Source organism: Muntiacus reevesi, chromosome 8 (genome assembly GCF_963930625.1).
Source record: "Muntiacus reevesi chromosome 8, mMunRee1.1, whole genome shotgun sequence".
Classification (NCBI taxonomy): domain Eukaryota; kingdom Metazoa; phylum Chordata; class Mammalia; order Artiodactyla; family Cervidae; genus Muntiacus; species Muntiacus reevesi.
The window spans coordinates 49,698,866-49,726,398 of NC_089256.1; the positions used below are offsets into that span (position 1 = coordinate 49,698,866).

General features: G+C 45.6%; 1 protein-coding gene across 1 annotated transcript; it reads left to right on the top strand.

Annotated features, from left to right (window-relative positions):
- NRROS (negative regulator of reactive oxygen species) lies at window positions 1–23,819 on the top strand. The gene is made up of 3 exons (XM_065942713.1): window positions 1–95; window positions 18,564–18,684; window positions 21,630–23,819. Exons 2-3 carry the CDS (start codon window positions 18,577–18,579, stop codon window positions 23,598–23,600), a joined length of 2,079 nt encoding a protein of 692 aa, XP_065798785.1. The 5' UTR covers window positions 1–95; window positions 18,564–18,576; the 3' UTR covers window positions 23,601–23,819.
- The last annotated feature ends 3,714 nt before the right edge of the window (window positions 23,820–27,533 follow it).

Consider the following 27,533-nt stretch of genomic DNA (forward strand, 5'->3'; position numbering starts at 1 on the left):
AGGCAGCTCAGCCCCGCGTTCGGCTGCTGTCGAGGAGGAGGCCGGAGTCCCGGGAGAGGATGCGCCCCGCGGAGCCGCCTGGGCCTGCGGGAGCCGTGAGTATTTCCTGCGGGGCGGTCTCCCCACCGGGCGGGCGGGCGGCCGCCGCCCCTCCGGAGGCGGGAGGCTCGGACCAGGTTGGGAGGTAGGAGGTCGAGCGTCCGTGGCCCCCAGTGGGGGGCTGACAGGGAAGTTGTGGCTTGCTGCATCCAAGCTCCACCAGTTCTGTTGGGGGCTGCGGCTCTGGGTGGAGGTGGAAATACCTTCTTTGGGAGCGTAGGGGTGGCATGGTGTGGTGGAAACAGCGAGGGCTTCGGAGTCAGACCCCATGGCTCTATGGGGAGAATTCCTGAGCCTCAGTGTCTTCATCTGCCAAATGGGGACAATAATGCTCCCTCCTGGGGCTGGGTGACTGGATGTAATGAGCCTAGGCTGTGAACACTGAGCCTGCCTTTCCTGTCCCACAACGTGGACTGAGAACCACGATTTCATAGATGAAGACCGGGAGAACAACAACATACTTAAGGATATCTTCCACGTGCCGGCTAGTTCGAGTTCAGGGTGTTGGGTGGGGATGGAGCTGTGAAGACAGGCAAAACCCTTTCCCCACCCGAGTGTGTGTGTCCATGGGAGATTCCCACAGCCCAGAGACTCGACTCCAGGCCTCTCTGACCCCGGTGTCCAGTGCTCTTCTGTAGCCCTCTGGTCGTCCCCAGGTGGCCTGGATTCTGGAAGGGTCAGCATATATCCCCCAGCCCTTAGGAGCTGACAGAAGCAGGGAGCCACCGAGTGGGCTGCAGGCTGCCCTGAGAATGGGCTGCCAGTTCACTGCATCCTGAGGGGAGGTGACCATGTGCCCAGGGTGGCTGGGATTGCAGAAGGCTGAGGTAGGGTCCCAGGGATGGAACCCCTGGATAGGGCTGGTTTAGGGTGGTGCAGTTCCCGAGGGGATTGGGGGGTGGGGTGGTGGTGGTGAAGGGATTCCAGTGGAGGTTTCTTCCATGCTGGGTAAAACCTATTAGCAATCTGAATGGCAGAATCATCCAGTTCATAGTGTTGGCCTTGAACTGGGGCCTTCTGTGCCCCCTTCACCTACTGGCTGTACCGACTCTTTCTGTGGTTGTTGATGATTTACTGGGTTGTATAGCCCTGAGGCTTATTTATTTTCCTCACATACCACATAGGTTTGTACATGTATGTCTGAGAGTTCCTAGAGGGGATTATAGAATTATAGCGTGGGGGACCTCAACTCTTGTGTTTAGGTTTAACAAAACCCAAAACCTCTTTCACAAAGAAGGTGATCTTATCTAATGGGTGCACTCATGGGAAGTTCTTGAAAACTCATGTGAACCCGATCCCATAGCGTCCTTAAACCCATCATCCAAAAGCAGAAGGCTCCTGGTAATTGTCTTGGGGCCTGTGTTAGGAATATGTTGACCTGTCTGTCTCTAGTCTTTGTGATTCTTTCAAAAAAGTGATGCCAGTACTGATTGTAATCTGTGTTCTGACTGTTGTGTGCATCCACATCACCAAGTGTGAGCTAGACTCTTGGATGGAACGCTAGATGTACCTCACATTGTGCTCAGATCCACACTGTAACCATATACATTAGGGGAGAGTGGGTTTTCACCCAAGATTAAAAAACATTATCTTTCTTGGAACATGCTTATATGCTCAGGGATGCTCACTGATGTATCTGCACATTAGTGACAAATATTTTTCCTTGTTACACTCATTCTCCATCCCGCATTCTTCTCCTTCTCAACCTCGTCATCAAATAAGTATAATAAATGTCATATGTTTAATATGTGGGAGATTCTAGACTAGGTTAGGTGATGATCTCTGAAAGCTCAGAGAAGTGAGAAGAGGGTAAAAGGACACTGATTTTATCACGGCTCATGAGGAACCGTCAACTTGACTTTAGGGGTTGTTTAGTTGCAATTGACAAAAACCCAACTGAGCTTGGTTTCAGCCAAAAAAAAAAATGAAGATTTATTGTTTCCAATAATGAAAAAGTCTATGGGGAATAGCTTCAGGCATGGCTGGATCTGGGTGCTCAAACAGTGCCAGGAATCCATCTATCTCCATTCTTCAGCTTTGCTTTCCTCTGTGTAGGCTTCATTATTAGGCAGATCCTAGAGTTGTTGGCAAAGATGGCTGCCTGAAGCTTTAAACTTAATTCCTATCAGTTTGGCATCTGAAGTAGGACGATAAAGCCTCTTTGCTAGTAGTACTAGCACAAATCTTTGGTTCTCTTGGGCTTGGCATCTGTGTTGTACCTTTTATAAACCAATCACTGTGGTTAAGGAATGAGGCAGCTCTGATGGACCCAGCTTTGTTCATAGTCCTCACTTTGGAGCCTTGAGTTGAGGCCAGACCCAAAAGAACACAGATTTTTAAGAATGGGAGGGGGTTGGTTGCACAACAATGTAAATGTACCTAACACTAAAAATTTCTGCACTTAAAAATGGTTCAGGTGGTAAATTTTATGTTAGTGTATTTTACCACAAATAAAACATTTTTAAAAATAAAAGCAAGAAAGAAAACAAGAGGTGATTTCCTCAAAGGGGAATTGAGGAGCTGTTACCAGAATGAGAAATGAATGTGGGTAGACAAAACCAACTGGTTTCCAGAGTGAATGGAGTCAGGGGCTGAGACCAAACCACACGTGTCTTCTCATTTTAATGCATGAGTGATTTTAGACTGAGCAAAGGGCGTAAAGGAGGAAGTGGAACCTTGGAGTGCGTCTCACCAGCAAGGTGGGCATGAAGACCAGGACTGGTGCCAGTGATGGCTAAACATGGCCACAAAGCCCTCCAAAGACCCAGGGACTCCCCACCTCCAGCCTGAACCCACAAGGTCACCATGGTCAGATGCTGTGCTCTGTACCCCAAGATCTTTCTGTTGTCCCTTCCAAGACAGAAAAGAATAGGGAGGGGATTTTTCTTCACAAGGTAACCCTTGGGGCTCTGTTTTCCCACCCTGGCTCTCTCAAGCAGGACCTGAGTGTCTGAGACAGCCCAGCACCCACAGTGCCCTGCAGGGGATCACCTTGGGTGCACATAACACTCTCCCATAACCTCTTGTTGTTATCTTTTAGCCTCGCTGGACACTGGCTCCTCTTGGTTGTCCCTATTTCACTCTTTGTTTGGCCCGGCCACGATCCCTTAGGTCTCTTCTGCCTTTCCTGTGTCTCCCCTCAGTGGTCCCACCAAATACCAAGGCTGAGCTCCCTCCCTCAGCCTGCAGGGTCAGGGAAAGGGAGTCTTTCCATGCCTGGCCCTGGGCTACCTCCTTCACCTTCCGACATGTTGATGGTCTCCCCATCACTGCTCAGCCTGACACCCTGAGTCTTCCTCATGGGGCTCTCTCTATGACCTTTCTTTTTCTAGGTTCTTGTGCCCTTCCTTGGGTCCCTGCTGCCACTGCTAAGTCACTTCAGTTGTGTTCGACTCTGTGATCCCATAGACGGCAGCCCACCAAGCTCCTCTGTCCCTGGGATTCTCCAGGCAAGAGTACTGGAGTGGGTTGCCACTTCCTTCTTCATCCTTGGGTCCCTAAACTGACCAAATCTTTGCTAACATTAATGTCTTCTTATTTCCTTCTAAATCCTCAGTTTCTTCTAGGTTTTCTATGGCTCTTTTTGCAGAACCTCCAGAGGCTCTCATCTTTGTCATAGGTACACACCATGGCATTGACAAGGCACCTCATCCGCAGAGAAGACCTTGACTACACGAACACTCAAGAGTACTATTTAGAATATCAAACACCATAGGTTCAGGCACTAACCAATTAGAATGGATATTGTCCTTAGAGGTAGGATCCTGGGACTTCCCCAACCCCAGGTCAGATGTTATCTCCTTGGTTGCTGGATCATGGGGGAGAGGGGGCTGGGATTTCCAAGAGGGCAGCCAGGAAGCTAGGGTGGTAGCTCATGGGATATCTCTTTACCAATAAATACTTATCTGTACAACCCAGCTGAACATTCCCACAATATATATCCTTCCCAAACAGGTGCGCATCCAGCACCTCCTGTCTGGGCCAGAACTCAGCTCTGATTTGGTTTTGTCTTTTGGCTGTGCCAAGCAGCTTGTAGGATCTCAGTTGCCCTACCAGGGATGGAACCTGTGTCCCTTACTTTGGGAGCTCAGAGTCTTAACCACTGGGCTGCCAGGGAAGTACTCACCTCTAGTTTTGGCTTCACTGTCTACAAACTATGAGACTTAAGCAATTCACTTTGACCTTTTTGAATCTTGAGAGTGAAAGTCATTCAGTTGTGTCTGACTCTTTGCGACCCCCATGGACTATACAGTCTATGGAATTCTCCAGGCCAGAATACTATACTGGGTAGCTGTTCCCTTCTCCAGGGGATCTTCCCAACCCAGGGATCAAACCCAGTTCTCCTGCATTGTAGGTGGATTCTTCACCAGCTGAGCCACCAGGGAAGCCCTTTTGAACCTTAGATTTCTTATTTGTAAGATGGGAATAATAAACAATGACTCTACTATAGATACTTGTGCATTAATGTTCACAACAGCATTATTCACAATTGCCAAAAGGTAGAAACAACCCAAATGTCCATTGATGGATTAATGGGGGGAACAAAATGCAGTCTATGTATTATTCAGTCACAAAAAGGAATGAATTTCTGATGCAGGCTTTAACATGAAGGGACCTTGAAACTATTATCCTAAATGAAATAATTCAGGCAGAAAAGGACAAACATTGATAATATATGATTCTACTTATATAAGGTACCTGGAATAGGCAAATGTATAGAGAAAGAATAGTGGTTACCATGGGCTGAGGAGAGGGAAGAAGAGGGAGCTATTGTTAGATGGGACAGAATTTCACTTTGGGATGATGTCCATGGGATTCTCCAAGCAGAAATACTGGAGTGGCAAAAGCCACTCCTCCTTAGTAAAATGTTAGTATTAGAATATAGGTGGTGGGTATACCAGTGATTACTGTTAAAGTTTTTTCAACTTTGCTCCATGTTAAGATTTTTCATAATAAAAATTTGGAGAAATTGCTATTAATATTTAATAACTGCCCACATTCCTTTTCATAAATATAAAAACCAAATAATTTAAAACTTCCATAGGAGTTATAACTATAATATAGTATCATATTATCGGATTATATAATATAATATCAATTATCGGATCATTATGCATCTGAACTGTTAGGATATAATGAGGAGGTGACACCTATATTGGTCCCTGAAGAATGAATAGGAGTTCAGCAGTTGGGGAAGACCTGAAAAAGGGCCTTTCCCACAGAGGAAACAGTGTGTAAGTTAGTCAGGGATATTCCAGGATGGCTGGGGCTTGTGGCATTGACACTGAGTTTTGCTGAACTCACAGACTAAGTTTGAATTGCAGCTCTGACATTCTGTAGCTGTCCCAAACCTATGAGAGCCTCAGTTTACCAAGTCTAAAGTGAGGAAGAGAACATTTACTTGCTAGGATTTTCTGAAGATTATTTTATGTAGAGTACTCATTCTAAGGCGAGCACTTCATAAGCATTAGTTATTACAGCTAATAGCCTGGAAGGCGCTCTGGGAGCTTGAATACTATCCCATTGAGCTGGTCAGTTATCAGGAATCCATATCATCTTATTCCTGAGGTGTGCTCTTTCTCAGGGGAACTAAGGTCAGTGGTTGAGTGGGAGTGATATATTTCCACTTTGAGCAGTAAGCCTCAGTTGTCACCTGTAACCCCTTCCGTGCATAATCTCCCACAGACTCTGGGTGATGTCTCCCCTGAATGTCCCAAGGCCCATACCCTGCAGCTCACAGGGAAGGGAGAAGATACTGCAGTCCCTCTGTGTTGTTTAACACCAGCTCCCTGTTTGTATACAGGAACTCTGCCTTCCCTTTAACTTGACACTACCTTGTTAGTGAAGTCCACAACATTTCCTTATTGACAAAGTCTTGTCACACACACACATTCTCTCATTCAGTCTTGACAAAACCCTGTGAGGTCAGCAAGGCAGCTATTATTGTCAACCAGAGCCACCACAAGAGTGAGGTGATCAGAGAGAACAAACCTGTGATACTGAACGGAAGTGACAAGTTTGAAATAAATACATTATTGGTTAGATGCCTATCAGAAAGAGAGTGTGGGTCTCTCTACACAAAGGTGATACCACCAGCTCCCCAGGTGGAGCAGATTTGCATTTTTTGAGCCCTGTGGCCAGATGCAGCCTGTGGCTATGGGACGGGATGGAGCACGCTGACTTCCGTTGGTTCCAAAGGCTGACCCTGACCACACAGGGAAGCTGGTTGACTCATTTGTAGACCTGAGGAGGTGGAAGTCCGCAGAGTAGCACTCTTCACACCCTGGCTGCCTGGAATTGCCATAGGAAGAGCCCAAAGGAAGAAGAGCCTGTGTGGCCTCCAGCCTCCCTCCAGGTGGAGGGAGCCCTTCCCAGACAAAGATTCTTCTCACAGGAGCCTCTGTGGAGGCTGGCTGACCAGGGATGCTAGGCTCCAAGTAGGAAAAAGAGATCTGAATTTTCAACCAGTGCTTGGAAACCACTGCTTTGTGTTCCCTGAGGTACCTTGTCCATATCATTTCATCTTTCTGGTCTGTGTGTTCTCACCTCCTGCAGACTGGTGGGTAGTCCCTTCAGAAGGCTACAGTTCTCCTCAAAAGTGTGGTCAGTGACTAAACTCAAATGATGCAACTCCTCACTTACTTGTCCAGGCTCAGAGTGGGATCCAGGTCCCAGAAGCAAGTGCAAAGGGCCCCAATAGTACAATCAGCTGCTCACAAAACAGGGAGCTGCCCCCTGGTTGTGTTTAAGCCCAAGCAGGTGGATAGCCTCCTGGGAATGAGGATACTTAAGGACGACAAAAAATATTTTTTCAACTTTGTTATAAAAGTTGTCTTAATACAGTAATAAACTTGCAGCACAGCCATTCCCATTTTACTGGAAGAATATTGAGGCCAAGAAATTGAGTGATGTACCCAAGATGAGAGCCAGGCTTTGAACCTGTTCCATCTGTCCCCTAATGGTAACCAACCATAAGTTTATTTTCTGTTAACAAATTCATTATTAAGAGAGGAAGCCAGAGAAACAAATCATGAGGTCTGAATTCACACATCTCAATTCTAAAGGCTGTTTTGCTCCAATCCTCAATTTGCATGTTCTTTTTTAATGAGTCAATATTCTTTGCAAAATATGAGAATGAGTTAATTTGATGAAAGATACAACTGGGCCTTTACTTTTTTAACTATTCTGCATTTTCTTTTATGTGTAATTCCAAGATCAAAATTTAAAAATCTTCGGATGTAAAGGTCCACATTTTGGATATTCCTCCAAAGAAGACATAGAAATGGTCAGTAAACACATGACAAATGCTCAACATTATTCATCATCAGGGAAATGCAAATCAAGGCAACAAAGAGATACACTTCACATGCTAGGATGTCTATAATAAAAATGACCAGGACTTCCCTGATGGTCCAGTGATAAAGCATCCGCCTGCCAATGCAGGGGACATGGGTTCGATCCCTGGTCCGGGAAGATCCCACATGCCATGGGGCAGCTAAGCCTGTGCCCCACAACGAGAGAAGCTGCAGAGCAGCCCTCGCTTGCCACAACAAGAGAAACCCTGCACACAGCAACAAAGACCCAGAGCAGTAAAAAAATAAATTAAATAAAAAAATTAAAAAAAAAAAAAATGACCAGTGTTAGTGAGAATGAGGAGAAATCGGAACATTAATAATGTTGCAGACATCATGCTCTTTACTTCTAAATAATTCATTATATATTTTCTAAGAACAAGGATAGACTTACATAACCAGAGGACAGTAATCAAAATTTGGTAAATTGACATTGTTGTGTAGTCGCTTAGTTGTGTCCAGCTCTTGTGCAACAGCAGGTAGACCACCTCCATCCATGTGATTTCCTAGGCAAAAATACTCGAATGGGTTGCCATTTCCTTTCTCCAGGGGATCTTCCTGACCCAGAGATCGAACCCACGTCTCCTGCATTGGCGGGTGGATTCTTTACACCTGAGCCACAGGGGAAGCCCAGTAAATTAACATTGATATAATTCTATTATTTCAAATGTTGTCTGTATTCAAATTTTACCAAGTACCCCAGTGAGGCCCGTATAATATTTTGATCATTTGGTTAAGGAGGCATTTGCCAGTTTTTCCACTATAAAGCTGTTACTTTTGCATTAACAAGTAATGAAATAAGAAGATACTTTAAGACTATAATTAATATCTTGTTTCCCAACAAAATTTCACTGTTTAGTTTTACCATCCATTGTGATTCTTGCCTGTAGGATGCACTTTGAAAAATACATTCTTGCATTCAGATTTCAGTCACTTGACTGTGCTTTTTTGAAATATTACATCGTTTGTTTAAGCTTGCTAAAGAGCACAAGTCCTGTTTTAGTTAGGTTCTTTTCATTGCCATGACGCAATATATGGGCCAGCCTATCCAGGTGGTGATGATGGTGAAGTACTACCGTGGAACACCATGGAGCTTGGAAATGAACCCAGCAATTTCCAAGAAACACCAGGAACCAGAGAGGCATCCTTGAGCCATCCTTTCCACCCTCTCTCCCAGCCTGTGCGGTTCATCCTCTTGCTTTTCTTCCCAGTGTCTTCTCTGATCTCTGCTCTCCATTCACGGTCTCGTTCTTTTCTGTCCTGGTCTTTCTGTGCCTGGTCATCTAGCTTCTACTGCTTCCTCATGGCAAATCCCTCAAGATTCAATTCCACCTTCTCTCTCTGTGCCTCTTGGCTCCAATTTCACTGCCAGTTACCTAACTGTCTCCCTTGTCTCTCTGCACTGACATCACTCATGGGTGCTGGCCACGTGTAAGGTTTGACCTCCCTGGGTCAGGGACTTCCTGTCAGCTTGGTGGAGGTACAGATAATGGTGAGCTCACAAGCTTCTTCTGAGGACTGCCCCACCAGAGGGACTGTGGTTGTGGTGGACAGAGCTATTTACCTGGACACTGGAAGTTACAGTAGTACGTCAACCATGTCTCTTGAACCACAGTCAGACCACGTGATCTAAAACTTCTCTACCCCTTTCAGGTATGAGAGGTGCTGTCTGGAAGCTCTGATTCAAATGTCAAAGTGTTAGAATTTTCAGGATATTTTAAAGGTTTATGTGTAACACATTTTAAGCTTAACAAATGTTTCCTGAGTACCTTTCTGAGAACTTTTGAAAAATGTACATTCCTGGAAATTTGGGGACAAAAGATTACCATGATCGCACTCCCTTTAGGAACTCCCACCTATATTTCACTTTCCTCTTTAAAAAAAAGCTTGAAACATATGAAATTTACAGGAAAGTTAAAGTACAGTGCTAAATTTGCTGCTGCTGCTGCTAAGTTGCTTCAGTCGTGTCCGACTCTTCGCGACCCCATGGACTGCAGCCTACCAGGCTCCTCTGTCCATGGGATTTTCCAGGCAAGAGTACTGGAGTGGGTTGCCGTTGCCTTCTCCGCTAAATTTGTTAGTTGGTAGTAATTTGTTTTAATTCTCTCTCTCTGTTGAGCCATTTGAAGGAAGATTATATAAATTATAGACATTGTGAAATTTCACCCCCAAGTATTACAGCAAATATTCTTTCCTAAGAATAAGACATTTTTGTACATAACCATGGCATCATTATCGTACCTAAGAAAGTTAACAATAATCTGGTAATATCATCTGTACATAATACTATCTAAAAAGACATCATTTAGTACACACATAAATTTCCCCAATTGTCTCAAATTTTTCTTTTAGAGATTTTTTTTTAAATCTGAAATCTACTCAAGTTACATGCATTAGATGTGACTGTATTGTTTCTTAGTCAATTGTAATCAGACCTCTTCCCTCCCCTGTCTTTCTTTGTTTTTTAAAACTGACTTTTTCTAAAGAGTTGAAGCCAGTTGTCTTGTGAGACATCTTATAGTCTGTATCTTTCTAATTGTTTCATTTTGACTGGGCTCAGGGCAAACAATTTTTGGCAAGTGTACTACTGAGGTGGGCTTTTGTTTCGGAAGGCAGGACACCTGGAGACTCAGGATGCAGGTGGTCTCATCAGGGGAGATGAAACTAATATGACCATGAGGCTAAATATGACCATCTGGAGACAGTTGAGTTATTTTTTTTTTTTTTTTTTGCTGAGACTCAGAGACTAGAGCTGCTGGCCTGAGGCATTCAAATACTTCTTGGTAGTAGGAATTATTTGAAGTGGTCACAGACTGGGGTTTCTGTTCTTCATTATCTATTCTCTGTGGTCTGTGACCAGTTGCCCTTCCCTTTCTCCCAGGATCCCAAGTGGGATTTGCTCTTTTGTTTTTAAACAAAGGTGGACTCCCTTGCTGTGGAGTCCTCTCCCTAGCACCTGTGCCTTTTGTGTTCTGGACTGTCACTGTCATACGTTTACACCCCACACTTGTGCCAACTCTGCTTCTAGAGAGTCTGCCCCTCGTCCCCCACCCCCAACCTAACACCAAGTACCTCTGAGAGTTCTCCACTTTCACCTACAAACCTCTTTCTTTAAAGCCTTTTTTAGCTTATCTGATTATTTTGCAGAGAAAATTCTCAGTTACATGCTAATGTATGGGTAACACTCTTAGCACTTGCTAATAGCGCCCTTAGCAAAGAGGTTGCAGTCCCAGCTCTGGTGGCAGCTGCTAATAGTAGCAGCAGCAACTGGAGAGGGTGGGAAGGTGAGGGAGTGAGGAGGTGATGTTCAGGGTGCCTCTGAATACTAGAAATCCAGCATCCTTTGTGAAATGAAACAGAAAACACCAACAAAGTAAACCCAAAGCTCGGGTCAGAATTACTCCGTGTGTGTGTGTGTGTGTGTGTGTGTTACTTACTCAGTCCTCTCTGATTCTTTGTGACCCCATGGACTGACTGTAGCCCACCAGGATACTCTGTCCATGGGATTCTCCAGGCAAGAATATTGGAGTGGGTGACCATTCCCTTCTCCAGGGGATCTTTGCAGCCCAGGGACTGAACCTGCATCTTCTGCACTGGCAGGCGGATTCTTTGCTGCTTGAGCCACTAGGGAAGCCCAGAGTTATTCCTCAGTATTCCCAAACTTTTAGTATGAGGAGCCCTTTATATGCACAAAAATACCTATCGATCAGCCCTTACCCGATGGCTGTGTTTTACTATCTGCTGATTAAGACATTACATAGGAACAGAAAGCTAGTTGGAATCAATAATCCTTAAGAGACCTTGCATTTTATTAATACAGGAAAACCTACATCCGTCTGAAGAAAAAAATAGTGTACATTTGTGTTTGTCAACTGTTTAGTCGCTAAGTCATGTCTGACTCTTTGTAACCCTATGGTCTGTAGTCCACCAGGTTCCTTTGTCCTTGGGATTTTCCAGCATGAATACTGGCGTGGATTGCCATTTCCTTCTCTAGTGTTTGTCAGAGGACCTGACAAAAACAGGGACACTGCTGCCATCCTGTATTTTGATTCTTTTGATGATAGAGATGGAAATTTCAGGGCTTCAAGAAGCAGAGACCAGTCAAAAGATTTCACTTATCTTTTCTTCCCTGTCCATTGCAAAAGAGTTACCCAGGTCTCCTGGACAGGAGCCACTCCTTGACCTGTATGTGATAGTCAGTCTTCTTCCATCCAAGCAATCCTGAGCCCAGTACTGATGTAGTCATGACGATGGATAAGGAAGCACTGCCCCAGCTTACAGCCCAGCCACTGCTGGCAGGATCAGCCCAGCCACTCCTTCCAAAAGGAGTAAATGTTCCCATCCCTTCCCCTCATTCCACCCAGCCCATGGGGCCATCCAGTCAGTCTCCTTTCACCTCACTTGGCTCAATGAAGCAGAAGCTTCTCCCTATTGTTTTGTAGAAACAGAAAAAACAAACAAGCATAATTTCTAAAGCAGGAGTTTTTGCAGCTGATACACACTCTTCCTCCTCATTGTTAGTGTCCTCCTGTTTCAGAATACAGTCTTGGTGCATGTTGTTTTATGAAATAAATTTATTTTCACCACTTGCTTATGATGGCCAGATCTGGAAAGAGAAAAACCAGACAAAAAACCAATTGTCTTTCTGTCTTAAAAAAGGAATATTCTTTATAGACAAGGGATGAATGTGGGGTTGAATCACAGGTATTTACGATATCTGATTAGAAAACATAGTATCAAGATGAATGGTTATATAAGGGATGCCACTAAGCATTTGAGGTCCTAATATTTCAAGGACTTCTTAAAGAGGAACCAGGAAGGACATTTTGTGATGACACAAACAGAATAGATAGAAGATAGAGAAAAAATATAAATGCAACACTAGGAGGGCCTCACACATGAGGCGGGATTTGTAATATTAATATCTCCAAGCCAGACGTGTTACAGACAGTATAGAATCTTGTCTCCTGCCCACATCTAGGTCAAGGGCATCTTATCCCTTCAAAACTTTTCACTAATAAGAAATTCACAGTCTCTGACTTTAGTTATATCCATGATAACTATGACAGGATAAAAGATAATAGAGAGATCAGAGAAATCATTAGCTGAATAAATGAATATAGGACTTATTTGTTGTTGTTCAGCCGCTCAGTCATGTCTGACTCTTTGTGACCCCATAGACTGCAGCTCACCAGGCTTCCCTGTCCTTCATCATCTCCCGGAGCTTGATCAAACTCATGTCCATTGAGTCAGTGATGCCATCCAACCATTTCATCCTCTGTTGTCCCCTTCCCCTGCCTTCAGTCTTTCCAAGCATCAGAGTAATTTCCAATGAATCAGCTGTTTCCAATGTATCAGGTGACCAAAGTATTGGAGCTTCAGCATCAGTCCTTCCAATGACTATTCAGGGTTGATTTCTTTTAGGATTGATTGGTTTAATCTCCTTGCAGTCCAAGGGACTCTCAAGAGTCTTCTCCAACACCACAGTTCAAAAGCATCAGTTCTTTGGCACTCAGCTTTCTTTATGGTCCAACTCTCACATCCATACATGACTGCTGGAAAAACCATAGCTTTATTTAGACAGAGCTTTGTTGGCAAAGTAATGTCTCTGCTTTTTAATATGCTGTCCAGGTTGGTCTTAGCTTTTCTTCTAAGGAGCAAGCATCTTTTAATTTCATGGTTACAGTCACCATCTACAGTGATTTTGGAGCCCAAGAAAATAAAGTCTGTCACCGTTTCCATTGTTTTGCTATCTATTTGCCATGAAGTGATGGAACCAGATGCCATGATCTTTGTTTTTTGAATGTTGAGTTTAAGCCAGCTTTTTCACTCTCTTTCACCTTCATCAAGCAGCTCTTTAGTTCCTCTTCGCTTTCTGCCATAAAGGTGGTGTCATCTGCATATCTGAGGTTATTGTTATTTCTCTCGGCAATCTTCCATGTGTGTTTAGTTGCTCAGTCATGTCCAATCAGTGACCCCATGGACTGCAGCCCTCCAGGCTCCTCTGTCCATAAGGATTCTCCAGGCAAGAATATTGGAATGGGTTGCTATGCCCTCCTCCAGGGGGTCTTCCCAACCCAGGGATCAAACCCACACTGTAGGCAGATTCTTTACTGACTGAGCCACCACTATATATAAAAAAAATGGGATTTAGCATTTTCTGCTTCCACACTTGGAAAAAACTCTTCAACTTCATTATCTGGTTTAAGAAGAACAGGTGCAAGTAGATTCAGTTAATGCCATCTGCTTCTCATGTCAGGATCTCAGGTCTTATATTGGATACTTTCCCAATGGTCACCCAGACCAGGAGGAAACATGGTACTTATCAGGCTCTACTTGGAACATGGGTTGATTTGCAGTTCTTTTGTATTACTCTATGGCTCCCACTGTGGTTCAAGCCCATGAAATAGGCACCCTTGATCCAAGTCCCTTTAATATAATGAGGGGAGGTTCCAGGTTACCTCATTTAAATTATTAACGTCATATGTCATGTGTATCATAATTGTTCTTTGTTCACTTCTTTTTTCTCCACCAAAAATGTATCTAAGATGAGTAACATTTGATTTGAAAATGGATGTATTTTTCAGAAGTTATCAGACAAATAGGAATAAAGTGGGACGGTTATTTTTTTAAAAAGCATGCTTATGCATAGACGCTCTCATCCAGTTGGAGATGTTGTTGAGTGGTCCTCACTTAAGTGTGGGTGGAGGGAGGCAGTCCTGTGCACACAGAGGACGGTTCATAGGATTTTCCAATGAAGATTTGGCATTCCAATTGTTTATCTTGTATTCTTCACTGTGCCTTGGGCTTTCCAGGTGGCTCAGTGGTAAAGAATCCGGAATGCAGTTTTGATCCCTGAGTAGGGATGATCCCTGGCAGTAGGAAATGGCAACTGCTCCAGTATTCTTGCCTGGGAAATGCCATAGACAGAGGAATCTGACTGCAGTTCATGGGGCCGCAAGGAGTCGGACGCAATTGAGCACACACAATTCACTGTGCTATGGCTCTTTGGAAGGCTTCTACAGCTACATGCTTCAGGAAGAGTGTTTTTCAACCTAAATGATTATTATTTTGAAAGCCTTTTATTGCTTTTCAGAGTCATTGCATACCTTTTTGTTTAGTATTGTTCCAAGCCCATCCTCACTTACATCACTGTACTAGTCAGGCTCCAGTCAGGAAACAGAAACACACAGATTATTTAAAAACAGAAGAAATTTAATGCAGGAAATTGGGTACACATGATGGAAGAGGCTGAGATGCCAACCAGAGAACAGACAGTTAATCCAGAGATTAGCAACCTCAGGAAGCTGCCACCTTCCCTAGGTAGGGGAGGATACAGGAAGGAAATTACCAGAGCCTGGAAGTCACCAGAAAAAGCTTAAGAACTTCTCAGTCCCAGGCAGAGAGGGCGGGAGAGAAATACCATGGATTTTCTCTTCCTTCTACCTTCCATCTAACCTCCCAGTAACCAGGTAGGCTGGAGACCAGCTGACATCCACAGCCCTCAGAAGTCAGCCCCCAGCGAACCAGAACTGAGTGGGGGAGGGTAAACCGTGGCTTCGAGGACAAATAGCTCTCATCTGTTACTGGGATTAGCCTTTTTTGTTTCTGTTCAAATAAATTTGTTCTGGAATTTATTAGTGCAGAATTTATAATCCAACCTTCGCACATAACTTTTACACTTTTAGTTGATGTAATGATTTGTTCATTCTTCCAACCAAATTATTCATTCTTTCCCCTTTTTCTGTAGCTGTTAAATTACCTTGGAGATTACACATAGGAGTAATAGCTACTCAACCAGCCCATAGGTGTTAAGAACTCATAAATAATAATTATGTTATTAAGTACCTTCATAGTTGAAGTACTTTCATATATACTATTTGATTCTCATAAAAATTCTGAGTAGTTATTATTATCTCTGTGTTATAGAAGGATTAGCTGAGTTTCGGAGACTTCATATGAATGGCTCAGGGACAAGTAACAAATACTGCAACCAGAATTCAAACCCTGGCCTATCTGGTTCCAAATCCTATAATCTTCCTGTGCTGCCTCATGAAAGATAGAGTGCCCAGAGGCTACAACGAGAGGCTTTCTGGGCTGGTTGGCTGAGTTTAGGAGAAAATATGCTTTAAATTTGCAAAAATTTTCTTGTTGATCCAGAAATGAAAGTTACAGTCTGGGCATAACTGACACCAGGACTATTTGGCATTCCAGTCTGCAGAGTTATACTCCTGTACTCTCACCCTGAACACATTTGAACTCGATATCAGTATACAGGGTTGACAGTTTTAGAAGATCACAGTAGCATGTACCATCCCAAGCCTGACAAAGAGGGTGAGGGATGAAGGAAGGAAGTCCATGGTTCCCATCTCCCTCTCCTCAATAAAATAGAGGATACAGTGAAATTTGAGTGTCAGTGACTTTTTTTTTTTTTTTTTTTTTAGTATAAGTATGTCCCAAAAATTGCATGAGACATATTTACGCTAAGAAGTTGTTTGGGGAATTCCCTGGCAGTCCAGTGGTTAGGATTTAGCACTTTTCACTGTCGAGGCGTGGGTTCAATCCCTGGGTCAAGGAACTAAGATCCCACAAGCCATGCAGCACAGCCAATAAAAAGAAAGAAAGAAAAGAAAAGAAACATTAAAGCTGGCAAATTTTTAAAAAAGTTTTTTGTTGCGTGCCTGACATTCAAATGGCATCTTGTAATTTGCTAAGTTTGGCAACCTTCTCTCAAGGTAGGCAGTGATCCCACCTTGTGTGCATGTGTGTGTGAGTATTGGAAGTTTACTGAGGAGAGCAACCATATGGCTTTGTTTTTGCCATCTGTGCCCTGCATATGCCATGAGGTAATAATTCCTGCACAAGTGCAGAAGCGGAAGGTGAGCCTGGGAAGGGGATTCCCAGTGTCTGGCAAATATGGATGAATTCTGAATTGGAGGTTCCCTCTGTGGTAAGTGGAGCTGGCCTGACCTGAAGTGAAGGTTAAAGCTGACTTACCTGGTTTCACTTAGCTTTTCTGTACATCTGTTTTCACTGGTGAGTCTTCAAATCTGACCAGAACGTTAAAATTAGCCATAGAGATGTGTAAACTTATTCGAAGAAAGGGAAAGAGGAAGGGGCCCAAGATGGCTAAATGTGTCAGGCAGAAAGGTCTGTGGGTTCCATGGAATAGGGGAGGAGGTTCATGGTAGCACTGGAACTGCTGGTCCAGGAGACTCAAGAACAGATCCTGTGGTCCTTCCTGGGTAGATGTCAAGGAAAGGATGGGGCAGGTGAAATGCTGGGTCCAGGGGATTACCTCTGATTGTGAGGAATGCAGAGCTGGGAGGGGATGCCACCCAGCTGTAAACTCTCCCAAAAAGAGGACAGTCAACTCAACAGCACCTCCTGGGTAAGAAATTACCCTGGTTACTCATCCTGGAACTCAGGGAGAGGTGTCTGCAGGCTACTTCCAGCCTGGCAACTAAGTTGATCTTGAATAACCTTTTACTGTCTTTGGCCTTTTCATCTTTGGCCCTGTAAAAATGCAGTGGTGGAGGGTATATTACATTTCCATTAAGGTTTCTCATTGTGCCTAAATTCTATTCACTTCAGTTCAGTTCAGTCGCTCAGTTGTGTCCAACTGTTTGTGACCCCATGAACCGCAGCACGCCAGGCCTCCCTGTCCATCACCAACTCCTGGAGTTTACCCAAACTCATGCCCATTGAGTCGGTGTTGCCATCCAACCATCTCATCATCTGTCGTCCCCTTCTCCTCCTGCCTTCAATCTTTCCTAACATGAGGGTCTTTTCAAATGAGTTAGCTCTTCACATCAGGTGGCCAGACTGTTGGAGTTTCAGCTTCAATATCAGTCCTTCCAATGAACACCCAGGACTGATTTCCTTTAGGATAGACTGGTTAGATCTCCTTGCAGTCCAAAGGACTCTCAAGAGTCTTCTCCAACACCACAGTTCAAAAACAGCAATTCTTCGGCGCTCAGTTTTCTTTATAGTCCAACTCTCACATCCATACATGACCACTGGAAAAACCATAGCCTTGACTAGACGGACCTTTGTTGGCAAAGTAATGTCTCTGCTTTTTAATATGCTGTCTAGTTTGGTCATAACTTTCCTTCCAAGGAATAAGCGTCTTTTAATTTCATGGCTGCAATCACCATCTGCAGTGATTTTGGAGCCCCCTACAATAAAATCAGCCACTGTTTTCACTGTTTCCTCATCTATTTGCCATGAACTGATGGGACCGATGCCATGATCTTAGTTTTCTGAATGTTGAGCTTTAAGTCAACTTTTTCACTCTCCTATTTCACTTTCATCAAGAGGCTCTTTAGTTCTTCTTCATTTTCTGCCATAAGGGTGGTGTCATCTGCATATCTAAATTCTATTGGTATGTGTATAATTTTATGCCTCCTCATGACTTCTGTTGTGTGCTCACTGGCTGGATAAGAGAGCCAGTAACCACACTTCATTATGATGAAGTCCTTGTTATATTTGAAGATTGCTTTTTTCATTTTTCCCTCAGGCTTTTCCCTTATGCAGGCAAAATACCAAAATCCTGTTTTCAAAGGTCTGTATTCAAATGAGTTAATCAATGAGATCTACTCTTTCTAAAAGCCTCATGTCAACACAAGAATTAGTAACTCTATGAGACCAGAGGCTACAGTTAATGTTTCAATCCCAGTTCACTATTCTTTCATTTATTTATTCAGCAAATATTTATTGAGTTCAGACGATGCATCAGACAGATTTGAGCTTTGAGAGGAACATTTCAACAGAACTACAAAATATGGCAAACTCTAGGTGACCTAAGACACGGTTCCTCAAAACATTTGCTTCTCTCTTCTGTTTCTGGACTCTTGGGAGTTTCAGGTTCAGCCACCTGCCCGCCAAATGGTAGAGGCAAAATGAAAATGAATTCTTGTTGAGAGTTGCAGTGAAAGGTTAAATGTGCTGGCTTACTTGAGGTATTTGAATAATCTGTGGGTTTCCACCTCCCCGTAGCTGTGGGCCTCCAAGAGCGGACACAGTGGGAACTGGCTTTTTCTACAAGGAGGGCACAGCAGCCCTCTGGGATGTCCTTCTCTTACCAGCTCCTTCCTTGCCCTCTGTCCACAGTGCTGTACTTGAGATGGAGTTACTGCCCCTCTGGCTCTGCCTGGGTTTTCACTTCTTGACAGTGGAATGGAGGCACCGAAGTGGAATGGTCACAGCAGCTTCGCAAGGGGGCTGTGAGCTGGTGAGTTTTCCTGGGTACTCCGAGTTGTCTGTTGCTCCTGTCCTGCCAAGGTTGGGTCCAGTTCGAAAGCTGATGGATTGTCAATCAAGGAGGGGAGGGGATGAATGAGCCTGAATCACTCTGTACCTTCTTACCACGATGCCATGTGCAAGTTTCTCTTTAATAAAAGGTAAAGATGATGCCTGGGAAAGGCCCTGCCCCACCTTTCTCATACCTACTGAGGACAGGTGATCTCAGAGGCAGACCAAGGACAGCCACCTGAAACTTTAAAAACACCTGGTTAAGAATCTGGATGATGGAGCTTCACCAATGGTATCAGAGTCTCTGGGTGGGGCATATTAAATTTGGAGAAGCCTTACCTCAGAGCCTGTGTGTGAGCCAGTAGCAAATTCTTAACCAGCTGTACTGAAGAGCATGCTGCCTCTGCTGCCTTGCACAGCGACATCCCCCCACGCTCAGGCTTAAGACAGTCCGGGGAGAGATACCTGAGCTTCTGTGGTTTACCCTTTCCTGGGCTTTCAGCCTATATATGGAAACAGACTCGAATCCTAACAACTGAGCACTCTCTAGAAAGTTTCTCCTTTGCCTATAACTCAGTGGTGTCAAAAGTCTGCTTGAGAAACATACAGTTAAGGAATATACCTTGAGCCAGGGGCCTGGTGGGCTGCAGTCTATGGGGTTGCAAAGAGTCGGACACGACTATGCAACTAACATACACACACACACACACACACACACACACACACGTTATGTGCTAGGCACTGGGAAGACAAATTGGATTCCAGGATTAATGTGTGCCTGCATGCTAAGTTGCTTTAGTCATGTCCAACTCTTTGCAACACCATGGACCATGGTTCTCCAGGCTCCTCTGTCCGTGGGATTCTCTAGGCAAGAATACTGGAGTGGATTACTGTGCCCTCCTTCAGGGGATCTTCCCAACCCAGGGATGGAACCTGCATCTCTTATGTTTCCTGCATTGGCAGGCAAGTTCTTTTACTGCTAGCGCCACCTAGGAAGTCATCAGGGTTAATACATTAAAAAATGTGTTCTTCAAGCTGATGAATCTTAAAAACCCAGCTGGTCATGATTCTTAACCACTTTTAGTAACCTCTAACCACTACGCTGAAAGAGACTTCAGTAGAGGGTAGGGGTGATGAGCCAGACCAGGTTTAAACCCTGGGCTTCCCAGGTGGCTCCCGGATAAAAGAACAATGCAGGAGATGTAAGAGATGCGGGTTTGATCCCTGAGTTTGGAAGATCCCCTGGAGGAGAGCATGGCAACCACTCCAGTATTCTTGCCTGAAGAATACCACAGACCCAGAAAGCAGGCAGTCTACGGTCCATAGGGTTGCAAAGAGTCAGACACGACTAAAGCGACTTAGCACGCACGCACGCAGAGGGTAGGGGTTTTGAGTCAGAACAGGTTTAAACCCTAGCCCCACCACTTACTAGCTGGTGACATTGAGCCAATCTGTGCTTCAGTTTCCTCATCTGTAAGACATGTAGGTAATAATAGTATCAACGAGTAATACCATAACACTGGACTTCAGTAATGACTAAATGAGCTACTGTATGTAAAGCATTCAGAACTGTGCCTCGTATGTGCTAAGCGCTGTGTGTTTTATCTGCTGTTATTGTTGTTGTTAGTCTCTGCTATACAGACTTCCATTATTCTCTTAACAGAGGCAATGAAAGGTCAACATCACAATAGCGAATTCAGGAGTTACCAGGCATAGGAGGAGGGAATAAAGCAGGAGACTCCCTTCCTGACCCCCTGCAGCCTGGTAGGGACTCGGTTACCAGTGAGATCAAAGAATGGATTTCCTATGCTCTTTTGAGTTTAAGGTTGAGAGTTTGAAAGTGCAGGCACCCTCCAAAGCTCCTCTTTGCATTAACTATGTGACATTATCGCAAAGTTGACATAGGAAGCTTTCTTGGGCTCTGATACCCACGTGGTCTTTTTGCAACATGTCAGTGGGGCTGCAGGAATTGCAGAGACGGGTCCCCCACAACTGCAGCAACTCTGGTGAAACAGGGTCTCAGAGCTTGAGGAAAGCCCCTAATCACAGTATTCTTTAGTCCCTGCAGGGGGAAAAACCAACACTTAGTCAAATAAAGAAATACATCTTTTTTTTGCATGGGGAGATTCAATTTTGTAAAGATGTCAGTTTCCTCCCAGATTACTCTGTAATTATAATGCAATCCCAGTCAAAACTCTAGAGACTTTTTGGGTGTGAGATATAGAAGGAACTAGACAAATTCATCCTAATGTTCATTTGGAAATTACAAATAACTCAGATGCTCAACAATCGGAGGTTAATTAATTAGAGCATGCTAATAATCGGTCTAGCTAACATTTATTAAGCATTTATGCGGCAGGTTCTGTGCCTAATATCACTACAGTCCTCTGAAGTAGGTACTGTGGTTTAATCACTAAGTAGTGTCCTATTCTTGCGACCCCATGGAGTGTAGCCCACCAGGCTCCTCTGTTCATGGGATTTTCCAGACAAGAATACTGGAGTGGGTTGCCATCTCCATCTCCAGGGGCTCTTCCTGACCCAGGGATCAAACCCTGGTCTCCTGCATTGCAGGCAGATTCTTTACCAACCAAGCTAAATAACTTTATCTCCATTTTCCCAAAGACATACCAGATTGAGGCTAAATTACTTGCTCAAGGTCACATAGGGAACAAAGGGCAGAGGAGGGATTCAAACTCAGGTAGAGACCTGATCCTTGGTCCCTTTCTGTAGTTAAAACCAAACTGTAAGAGCAAATGGCAGCACTCAGCACTTGAGGACAGGAGCTCCAATCTTCTCAAACACTCTGTGTTCTGAGTGAGGCCTGGAGTGTTAAGTGAGCAGTCCAATGAGTGAACTCTATTTCTGTACATACACCCCCACCTCAGAGGCCCCCTGCCCTCCTGACCAGTGTGTTTCTGGACCTAGCTTGATGGAGTGGCTGACTGCCGAGGGCGGAACCTCGCTTCAGTGCCCAGCGATCTCCCACCCTCGTCCCGGACGCTCCTCCTGGATGCCAACCCTCTCAGGACCCTGGGGAACAACTCGCTGCAGCCTTACCCTTTCCTGGAGAGCCTCAGTCTGCACGGCTGCTACCTGGAGCGCGTCGGCCACGTTGCCTTTCAGGAGCAGGCCCACCTGCGCAGCCTGTCGCTGCCTGACAACTCGCTCTCCGAGAGCTACAAGGAGACGGCCGCCGCCCTCCACAGCCTGCGCGCTCTGCGCATGCTGGACTTATCGGGGAACTCCCTGACGGAAGACATGGCGGCTCTCATGCTCCAGAACCTGTCTTCACTGGAGTCCGTGTCCCTGGCGAGGAACATCATCATGAGGCTCGACGAGTCCATCTTTGAGGGCCTGGGCCACCTCAGGGAGCTGGACTTGCAGAGGAACTACATCTTTGAGATTGAGGGTGGTGCTTTTGATGGCCTGACAGAGCTGAGACACCTCAACCTGGCCTATAACAACCTCCCATGCCTTGTGGATTTCGGCCTCACCCAGCTGCGGTCCCTCAATGTCAGCTACAACGTCCTGGAGTGGTTCCTAGCGTCTGGGGGAGAGGCCGCCTTTGAGCTGGAGACCCTGGACCTCTCTCACAATCAGCTGCTGTTCTTCCCCCTCCTGCCCCAGTGCAGCAAGCTGCACACGCTGCTTCTGCGGGACAACAGCATGGGCTTCTACAGGGACCTGTACAACACCTCCTCGCCGCAGGAGATGGTGGCCCAGTTCCTCCTGGTGGATGGCAACGTGACCAACATCACCACCGTCAACCTCTGGGAGGAGTTCGCGTCCAGCGACCTCTCCGGTCTCCGCTTCCTGGATATGAGCCAGAACCAGTTCCAGTACCTGCCAGATGGCTTCCTGAAGAAAATGCCTTCCCTCTCCCACTTAAACCTCAAGCAGAACTGCCTGGTGACGCTCCACATCCGGGAGCATGAGCCGCCAGGGGCACTCGTGGAGTTGGACCTCAGTCAGAACCAGCTGTCCGAGCTGCACTTGGCTCCGGGGCTCCCTGGCTGCCTGAGGAGCCTCCGGTCCTTCAACCTGAGCTCCAACCAGCTCCTGGGTGTCCCCACTGGCCTTTTTGCCAGTGCCAGGAACCTCGCTACAGTTGACATGAGCCATAACCAGATCTCACTTTGTCCCTTGCCTGCGGGCTTGGACCCCAGGGGCACCCCTGGCTGCGTGGATTTCAGAAACGTGGCATCTTTGCAGAGCCTGTCCCTGGAGGGCTGTGGGCTGGGGGCACTACAAGACTGCTCGTTTCAGGGCACCGCTCTCACCCACTTAGACCTGTCTGGAAACTGGGGGGTTCTGAATGGAAGCATTGCCCCTCTCTGGGATGTTGCCCCCACGTTACAGGTCCTGTCTCTCAGGAACGTGGGCCTCACTTCCAGCTTCACAGAGTTGGACTTCTCTGCATTTGAGAATCTGAGGAGCTTGGACCTGTCAGGAAATGCCTTGACCAGTTTCCCTAGGTTCGGGGGCATCCTGGCGCTGCAGACCCTGGATCTCCGCAGAAACTGGCTCAGGACCCTTCCTCAGAGGGCGGTGTCTGAGCAGCTCGCACGAAGCCTGCGGACTGTCTACCTCAGTCAGAATCCATATGACTGCTGTGGGGTGGAGGACTGGGGGGCCCTGCAGCGCCTGCACATTGTCGCCGACTTGGCCATGGTCACTTGCAACCTCTCCTCCAAGGTCATTCGCCTGACGGAGCTGCCTGCGGGCATTCCTCAGGTCTGTAAGTGGGAGCGGGTCGACATGGGCCTGCTGTACCTCGTGCTTATCCTTCCCAGCTGCCTCACCCTGCTGGTGGCCTGCACCATCACCTTCCTCACGTTCAGGAAGCCTCTGCTTCAGGTCATCAAGAGCCGCTGCCACTGGTCCTCCATATACTGACCCCGACTGCGTTCTAACATGCCCGCGTTAGAACTTTGGTCTGTGCATGTAAGGACACCTTCTCTGCTGAGTTTCAAGATCTGATGCAGAAGACAAATCTGATGAACTGAGGTTTAAATTAAAGTTTAAAATGTTTCCATCCGTTAGTTGTCCCAGGTTCTTCCTCCTTCACTGTGGTATATTCTCAACTATCATGGTAAAATATTTATTAAGTGACAGTCTGTGAAAATAAAGAAATGTGTCTTATAAATATTTTTAAAATCAAATTCAACTTGTATTTTTTTCTTTCCTTAATTTTTTTTTTGGTAGTTTCACACAGGTTATGTTTGTGCCCTTCCTTTGGTGACATCCCTGGAGCTGGTGAGAAAGGGAAGGGATTCCGTGCTTCCCTGCAGCAAAAACACCTCCAAGAGCTCAAATCTTGTCCTGTGGATGGAGTCAGTGTTCTGAGGGTTCCACAAGGATGAGTCTTTCAGAGCCAAGCTGGGGACTCAGATAGGACCTCTCACCTCCTGTCTTCATTTGTGTCGCCACTGCAGCCAGAGTGGGCCTGCAACAGGGTCCTCTCTGGCTGCCCTGTGTTCATGCCCAGTCTCCAGCAGGCACACATGACCCTTCCATGGAAAAGTTAAAAGAACAGTAACTGGGGGGCCCTGGGTTTTTTCAGGTAGTAACTGAATACCTGGCACAGTCTTTGTTCGGAGGGAAAGTAGACAGGAATGCAGAAAGGAGGGAATTCTATCAGCTTGTGAACACTCCTACTCTCCACAAAACCCACGAAAACTTAGTAGATGTTCGGTATCTGGACTCACTACATTCCTAGTTTCCTTTCCCCCTTCCTCCCCATGGTGAACAGTTTCTCTGCTCCTCTCTGGGGAAAAGTTCATAAAGACACAGTCCTTTCAGTAGTTGAGAGAGAGCTGTCCTTGCTTTGTTATTCCTGCTTACTAAATAAAGGGTGGTGGGGGTGTGGAGGTGGGGAGAAGACAGAAATCCCACAAGTTGATTACTATTACCATGAAGACTAAATGTCAGCAGAAATGTTTAGGCAAATCAAAGCGATAAAAAACAGTGGTCTTACTTTGACAAAGCTGAAACTTCCCTTGGATGCTCAACAAGTATAAACAAGGCCATTTCAGCAAGCTTCACACTCAGTACCGTTCATGTCAGCCTGTGTTAGCTGTTGCCCTCATTGTGTCTTCATCCTTCCTGTCATCACACCTCTCTCCATCCTGTACTGCTCCAGCCTAGTCCTATGAATATCTGTCCCTCAGTTTGCCTTGAAGTGTGTGCCCAGTGTTCTTCTGGGCAAGACCCATCAGCTGATGCCCATAAGACCAGACTGTTTTCCCCCACCAATAAAAACTCTTTCCTGCAATCCTGCTATTTCCCAAGGTGACAATTAGCTAATGAGACACACGAATCTATCTGTGGCTGGTACCTATAAGGCTTCTCTTGAGTTAATGTGTCACCCCTTGTGTCAGCCAGTGTTCTTCATTTCCTGCAAATAAGGATGGCTCTATGTGATTTAAGCTGCATGAGGATTTAGTAAAAGGATCCTGGGAAGCTTTAGACTCTGGGAAGGGTGAGGAACAGACCTTAAAATGGGCAGGAACAGGGGATGCTACATAGCAGTGAGGACCACAGCCCAAATCATGCCGTAAACTAGTTGTGAGGACACGACTGCAGGCTCTCCCTACCTCTGGACAACAGAGTTTGTGCTGCTGCCACTGACAGCTCGGGACAGGGCCACGGACACAAGGCTCACCACCACCGCTGCCCCCTGCTGCCAAAACAAGTGCTATCCCATGTTCTGCTATCCCGGGTCGCTAGTTCCAGACACATAGTCTGGAGCGACTGGACTTGCTTGGTTGACCTTAGCTCCCGTGCACCTGCCCTGGCAATAGAAGATGGGCTCTGCTTCCTATAAACAATCATAAGGGGTGAAATTCTCAGAACAGGAAGGGAAGTTAGATCTTGAGAAGACCAAAGAGAAAGACAGATGTGTTCCACACCCTTTTAAGCAGGGTGTGCATTTTAGCAGAGGACTTCTTGAAGCAAATTCTTTGCATAAAGAGATGACTCTAATGATGAAAACTTCAGGCAGACCCTCATGCCAGCAAGGGAGATAGTTAGGGATCAAGCAGGCCTTTTGAAGTCCCTCTAGTCACACCATATTGCTCACCACCCTCTCTACCTGTTCTCAGGGGCCAGCCTTGTGGAATAGCAAACTGAAAAGACATTAGCGCAGAACCCTACCCTGCTTGTGGCAGGAACTTCAGAAGGCTGTAGACTTTTCTTAGTCTATTAGTCCATCACTAGGGTCCAAAGGCTATTTTCCAAATTTCTTTTCTTTCCTTGTGTTAAGAAGAGTGGTAAGGGAGGGTAGGGGTGGGAGGGAAACTCAAGAGGAAGGATACATGCTTGTAGCTGATTCACTTTGTTGTACATCAGAAACAAACATATTTCAAAGCAATTATACACCAATAATAAAAAAAGAAGAGTGGTAAGAGCAGGGGGATTTCTGCCTCCAGTCCTGAGCTGTTTCTCCAGCTAATTCTGTACCTTTGTCCTGCTTTGCCCACCCTTGCCCCCACCTGCAGGAGAAGAGTACACTCTGATATCCTCTCTGTGGGTGCCAGAGGTGGGACCCACAGAGCCTGTCCCAAGTGTTCCATGGGGAGACCAGCATGATGTCTGCCTAAAGCCTCCCATATAGCCAGACGGAGCACCCAGTGATGCTTCCTCAGTGGGTGGAGATGGGAGGCCACCCCCAGATGCCACAAGCTGGAATATTCAGACAAAAGAGTATTCGGAATCAAATAATGTCAGAATTTAGACTGTTAATATAAGTAACAATTCAGATTTTGAAAATTCAGTCACAAAACAAATTTAAGATTTTTCTAGAAGCCCAAAACAAGTTGTTTGGGGGTCCACTGATTTTGTTCAGGGACCCCAGTTGAAATAAATTGGATAAACTCTAATCCATGGTTCATACCACTGATCATCTTTGGACACTCTTGATACATGCATGGCCCACTTTTATCTCTGTAATATGCCCTATTTCTTCCATTGCTCCTCCAGAATCATCCTCCACACTTCTCTATCCTGCCTCAGGAGGCAGACCTCAATGGGCTCCCTTGTCCTCTGGGAGGGCGTATCTGATTGTCTTTGGCTGAGAAGGAGCCTTGGTAGATCAGAGAGAAAGAGGCAAGAGAGGTCAGAGTGTTTATTCTCCTGACTCCTTCCTTTGGATTTGTCTCAAATTGGCTGTACTCACAACCAGAGGTTGTAAATTACCACCTATCAAGGTGGTTCTTTCCACACAGACCTCTGCCTTGGGGTTCTCGGAGCCACTCACATCATGGGTTCCTCCTTTCTGGGCCTAGGAACAGGGGACAGCTCTGGCATTACCAGCCCTGTGTATTTGCATTCTCTCTTGTGGTTTGCCTTTCCCCTCCCACCCTTTTGTAAACAGTCACTTTATAAATCCTTCTAGAGTTATCCTTGTTTGAAGGCAATTACTACATTCACCCATCTGGTTCCTTCTGGGACCCTGAGTGCATTGGTATTCAGTAATACTGGGCCTTAGAAATTCTGGTACTTGGGTGTATCAGGGAACCACAGACAGCTAAGAATGCAGTCAGAAGTATAAAGGCAAATCCTCCAGAGATGATTGTACCTCTAATTCATTATGAGTAGACATCGGAAGAGGCTGGGCATGAGTCAGATGCCACATCTCACATCATATTACAAGTAGTACATTCAAACGTGGGATTCCCAGGTGGTTCAGTGGTAAAGAATCTGCCTGCCAATGCAGGAGATGTAGAAGATGTGAGTTGGATCCCTGGATTGGGAAGATCCCCTGGAAGAAGAAAAGGCAACCTACTCCAGTATTCTTGCAGTGAAATCCCATGGACAGTGGAGCCTGGT